At 37.6% G+C, this 6,164-nt stretch overlaps 1 protein-coding gene across 1 annotated transcript in view; it reads left to right on the top strand.

Annotated features, from left to right (window-relative positions):
• The window catches only part of SLX4IP (SLX4 interacting protein), a 183,194-nt gene that overhangs the window by 154,806 nt on the left and 22,224 nt on the right, over positions 1 to 6,164 (top strand). Inside the window, exons 5-6 of the mRNA XM_006087958.3 lie at positions 2,425 to 2,502; positions 4,414 to 4,499. Coding sequence (XP_006088020.1) covers positions 2,425 to 2,502; positions 4,414 to 4,499 — 164 coding nt within the window. The remainder of the gene's footprint in view (positions 1 to 2,424; positions 2,503 to 4,413; positions 4,500 to 6,164) is intronic.

Raw genomic sequence — 6,164 nt, forward strand, 5'->3', positions numbered from 1 at the left:
ACTATTCACGTCTTCCCAGATTACGATGCCGCTCATTGTGCTATTCTGACTTAGTTTAACGTGCTAACTATTACTTTGCAAAAGAACTACATGTCCATTGTATGCTTTTGAGAATGTATTAATTTTTACCCCTTCACAGCAGCCATAGTGTTTCCATGGTGTAGATGTACTACAGTTTTTAATCAACTCATCTTCTGATGGGCACTTAGGATCTTTCCAAATCTTACATATTGTAAATTGTGCTGCTATGAACATAGGGGTACATGGTATTGTGTGTTTGCTTGCTTGTTTGTTTCTTATTCAGTCCTTTGGAAGATTCACATAATAGATTATTATTATTATTATTATTATCATCATCATCATCATTATCTGAGGACATGTTCATTGATTTTTAGAGGGAGAGGGGGAGAGAGAGAGAAAGAGAGAGAGTCAGACAGACATGGAGAGAGAGAGAAACATCAACCAGCCACCTCCCTTATGTGCCCTGACTAGGGATTAAAGCTGCAACCTGGGTATGTGCCCTGACCGGAAATCAAACCTGCAGCCTTCTGGTGTACAGGACAACACTCCAACCAACTGAGTTACCTGGCCAGGACTAGATCACTATGTTTTAAATCACTTTAAAGTTTTCTATATGTGTGAATCCCAAATTGTAAAGGACTTCTCTCCTGCAGTATTCCTCCCCTCAATAGTAGGACAAATAAACAGATGTGGTGGTCACTTCCACTTTCTCAGTGACCTGAGGAATGAGGTATTTGTTTAGAAGCACTCAAAATAATGCCAACGGTTTGCACATTTTGGCAGGTTAAGCAGAGGAAACATGTGATCAAAATGTAATCTGCTTGAAGTGTGTTAGGAAAAAATTCATCTCAGTTAATTTGAAGATTATCCTATCATAGATGTCACTACTATTTTGCAATCCCTGTGACTAAAGCAATTGTGCTGTCAGAACCGTACTTACGTAGACAGAACATCAAGTCTGTGGTCACTGGTGTTCTGGATCTTTCTGCAGGAGTGCTAGAAGGCTACCAAATGTAAAAGTGGAAACTTCTTTGTGTTCTTTATTATATACAAGTTATTTCAACACATTCAGAGTCATGGACTTTGGAGAAGTTGATGGTCTTAGAGACTACCTCTTGCAACTCCTGGCTTCTCCAATTTTGTGGATAAAATGCTGTCTCTGAGGTTGTTTTAGAACTTGAGGCCTCTTACCCCTCTTTGGCAGGCCTTTCATTTCTGGTTCTTCCACCAAGTATTCCACCATGTGAACGGGAACATTTTTATTTAATCTCAGTAAAGTCATCGAACAGAGTAGCTTATAACTGGAGGGGGCCTGGCAGGGGAAGGAAGGATGGGAGGAAAGGAAGGAAGAGAGGGAGAGAGGGAGGGAGGGAGGGAGGGAGGGAGGGAGGGCAGGGAGGGAGGGAAAGAAAGAATCTGCTTGTATTTTCTGTGTGTGCATCACCTGAAATTTTGTTGCCACCCTGTAAGAAAAAGGGCAATATCTCCATCTTCATAGATGGGATGAACTCCTTTGGACCAGGCTTCTTTCACTTAACATTATGCTTGTGAGATTTATTTCTGATATGGCCTGTATTTGTAACTCATTCGTTTTTAGGGACAGTGTAGTATTTCACTGTGTGGTTATCTCCCCCCCCCCTTTTTTTACTAAAAACTTCTATTGATGGATATGCGCATTGGTTCCAGATTGAAACTATTATAAAAAGTGTTATTATGAACACCTGTATATTCATGCTTAAGTTCTGCTGAAGATATTCAAGCAGATTTTGAAAGTGGCTGTACCAATTTGTACTTCTTTCAACAGGGTATGTGAAATCTAGTTTGCCCATATTCTTGCCTGTACTTGATGCTCTTAGTCTTTTTTATTTAGGTCATTCTGATGAATTAAAGATTTTCCTTTTTTTTTGGCTCACATTTTTTTCATCTCATTCTACTAGTATATAAATGCTTTGCTGTACTTGATTTAGAATAACTTATTTACAGCCAAATATACACATTTCCAAATAGGTATTAAATGATTCTTTTTGTGAGCTCATAAATAATGAGTTTCAGAAGGTTGCCAAGATCTATGTACTAACTCAGCCTGAATTAATGACCCCACTTGAAGGGCCTGGTTTTTAGGCCTCTGTGTCAGACCTCCTTGTTTATTCCATTTTACAGATGAAGTGACTGAGCCACTTCAGGGACTAGGGACCATCCCAGGTGCTATGGCCAGGCCTCCTAGAAGAGCCAAGATTGTAATGTTCACTCCTTTCTCTCAAGTGAGGTCCTTTGTTGATTCTTGTACTCTTTCATTTGCTAAATAATTTTTGAATACATACTGGATGGCAGGCACTGGACTTGGCCCAGGGGACTCAGTGCAAACAAGCTTCTAACCTAATGATGTCCTCTTTCACTTTACAGGTTATGGCTTTCAAATCACAGCCTATTTCCTCAAGAGAGGGATACGCCTTCGCTGCTTTGGGGGCTCACAGCGTCCTGGTAAGAAACTGATTTCCTGGGTTGTCAGACATTTTGCACAGTTAGCTTGCCTTTGAGAGGGGAGAAAATTAAGGAATGAGGATCCCTACCTACTTTGTTGTCTTTATGAAATTGAAGTACTAAGTAAGAGTATTTCCAGAATTTGTGATTATTTCTTTTTCCATTTTCACTGTTTATTGCCTGCCTGAGAACAGTGAGCTGGGCCACACTACACTGCTTTCCTGCTGCATCTCAGCACTTTCATTGAGCTTCCAGAATGACTCACAGGCAGTCAAACTATGAATCACTTCATCATTGTCTGTGCACACCAAGGCCCTGGGATATGGAGCAAGTGTGTGCACGAGAAAATGCTTTCCCAGCCTTTCCTAGGTGTGTGACCAGGCCAGCTTCCCCCTCATTTTCCCCAAGTCAAGATGTCCACTGAGGAAATGATGTCAAACTCATCCAGCCAACAATAATAAAGTCAGATGCTAACGACCATTCTCCAAGTTGATCTGAGCATTGGAAAGAAAATCTAGTTCAACTTCCATGCATGATTTTAGTATATAAGCTATGAAACGGGGACTTTAAAAATTAACTGTATGGAGGTTTGCTCTTGGAATCTTCACAATTATCTGTAATTTCTCAACTTTAAGTGTCACTTGACTATATTACTCTCTTACTCAATTCTCTTAGTAAAATATGCCAGTTAACCTGTATCTGTTAAATGCAGCCTAGCTACCCTTCATGGTGGGGATGGCTGTTGCCTAAATCTTTATTTAAATATTAAAGTAATGAAAATCTCAAATATGACCTAATTAGAGTAAAGGGATATAGAAATTGCTTTCTGTTTGCACAACACCCGGCACCAAAATGTTCAAATCTGCATTCTATCCTTCTTATTTTTCAGAGGAAGAAAGGGAAGAACAGAATAGAGGAATTATTTGATAGAATGATTAACTTTGAATTCTGGTTCGGATCCACTAATAATTGATATAACTAATCATTTTGAATTTTAATTCTGATTCTCCAACAAGTTGTATTTCAGTGTTATGATATTGGGGAGACGGAGAGTGCCAAATAATGCGTTTTATGACTCAGCTTCCCTTTCCATAAAGTGGGGAACCAGACATTTACTGATTATCTCAATAGGATATTTTAAGAATTAATCAATAAATACTAACTGCTTTGATAATTTTGGTTTTCTGGCTTTTCAAAGCCCATTCCTGGTCACCTGGCCACATATGATATCCATGAGGGGTCAAAGTATTCCCAGAAATGGAGGTTTCTATATGAGCAAGACTAATGGGAGTAAGAACAGAACTACAGGTTAGGTCCCATCATGGAGGGTTTTGGATATGTTCATAGTATGTGGTGGCACTAAGGAACCATGATAAGGGTTTGAGCATAGTAAGTGGAGCTTCTTTTTAAAATTGTTCATCTGCTTGCACTTCGTAGAATAAATTGGAATAGGGAAGAGTAGCCACCAAGCAGTGGTCCAGGTGAGAGGTAAAGAGAGAGCTGTTACTAGAACAGTGGTTCTCAACCTTGGCTGCACATTAGAATCACCTGGGAATCTTTTTAAAATCCTGATTTCTGGGCCTCATCCTCCGGAAATTCTGTTTCTTTGTTATGGGGTGGGGCCACAATATTAGTAACAAAGAAACAGAATTTCTGGAGGATGAGGCCCGGAAATCAGGATTTTAAAAAGATTCCAGGTGATTCTAATGTGCAGCCAAGGTTGAGAACCACTGCCCTAGAGCTTTGTGCTTGCCCCGCCCTACTGACGGCAAACATAGAAAGGTGGGGAGGAGACACCTGTGACTCATACATATATGCTTATTGCTGTAACTTACAAATCTGGGGTCACCCATTTCTGTGTTTATAGGTTTTTGATGCCTTTAGTAATTTGGTTTTCTTCATTTTATACAGAACTTCGTGTATTTCCTGACAGATTTGTGGTCTGTGTAAGTCAGCTTGCATTCAGTTGTGATCTTTCAAGGCAGAATGAGGAATTGGTATGTATGAAAAAATTCTATAAGCAAATCTGCTTAAATATTGAATTAAAGAATTTTTTCTTGTTGTCATTTGGCTATTGATCACTTAATGTATGTTTTAAGGGGCATACATTAAGTGCTCAATATGTCCTACCTGTTATGCATGATATTATTAAGACCGCTTGAAAATTTAATTTGATCAGCAGTATCTTTTCCATATCAATTTTAAATGAGAAAGCAACATTTTATAAAAACTGTGATGGTGCTTAGGATAGTATTTAAATGAAATAAAACAAAGTCTTTAAATGAAATGAAGCAAAATCCACGTTTCCACTGGAAGCTTTCATTGGGGTCAGTGGCTTTTGAATTTTATTCCATGGTGAATCACTGACATTTTCATGAGAACCAGTACTTTTCCCCAGTGTGTTATTTCTTAGCTGATAGGGTTCATTTTCTTTCTCATTTCTCATGCTAAGTCTTAAGCTCCATCACATCCTGTTACTCTTTCATTGGAGTTCTCTATTCAGACAAGTAGATTCAGAAAACGCTGGTAATATTGCACTGGCGAGCGTCTCCTTGTGTGTGTACATCCAGTCTATCTGAACTTAGTTCTATACAAACTTTTTTATATTTGTGGACATACTAGTATGCCGTAAAACTATAACAAAGAGATGAAAAAAAGTCTAGCAGACATTAAACCTGGGTATGAAGTATATGACATGATTATGCTTCTAAATAGGAATATTAATTTACCTGTTATGTTTATTTCTAATCCATTTGAAATTTGGCCCATATGGTCTAAAAACAACCTCTTATCTCATCTTAAATAAATACTTAGGGAGAGTGTTTTAGAGGCAATAAGGGTAAATGGAAATCCAGAAAAAGTAAAGGGCAGAGAACTCATATTTACATGTAGGTGCCTTCATTTGGAACAAATATGCCCATCAGAAAAGCCAACATGACCCTAATTTCTTCATATATCAATAAAACTCTATACATATTAAATTAATTAAATAAGGCAAATTTGGTGAAAAGTATTAAAATTTTATTCTTTGAAATATTTTTAGAATTTTAATTTCTTAGTAAATTAATAAATGCTAAAATAGTAATGCTATTGGCAAACAAGTATATTATAATATAACTTAATTAACTCCAAGCAATGAAGAAATTGACCTGTGGTTTAAGAAAACAGTTAAGTGTACTAGAAAGTATCATTGCTTTCAGATAGGATACAGAATAAATGAGATCTTGTATGATATGTGATTTTGATACTTAAATTATAAAGGTTGAATTAAAACATCTCAGTACAACTGAAATACTATCTTCCTTAGGGGCACTGATATTTATACAGATGTAAGTTTTCTACAGCTGCTGTTATTTAAGTCCTGTAATCTTAAGGCAGTGGTTCTCAAACCTTGGCTGCACATTAGAAACACCTGGGAACCCTGTTGAGGGATACTTACAAAATAACTGGCCTCTACTCTTCAAAAATGTTATGGTCATGAAAGACAAAGATTGAGGAACTGTCTAGATTAAATGAGATTTATGAGATTTGACAGCTAAGGATCCTGGGTTGGGATACTAGACACAAAAAAAAAAGTCCTCTAAGGGCATTTTAGGATATTTGGGGGGAAAATCACTTAGGGTTAGATCATTCATTTCCTGATTTGAAAGCTTGTTTGTAGA

Source organism: Myotis lucifugus, unplaced genomic scaffold (genome assembly GCF_000147115.1).
Source record: "Myotis lucifugus unplaced genomic scaffold, Myoluc2.0 scaffold_42, whole genome shotgun sequence".
Taxonomy (NCBI): Eukaryota; Metazoa; Chordata; class Mammalia; order Chiroptera; family Vespertilionidae; genus Myotis; species Myotis lucifugus.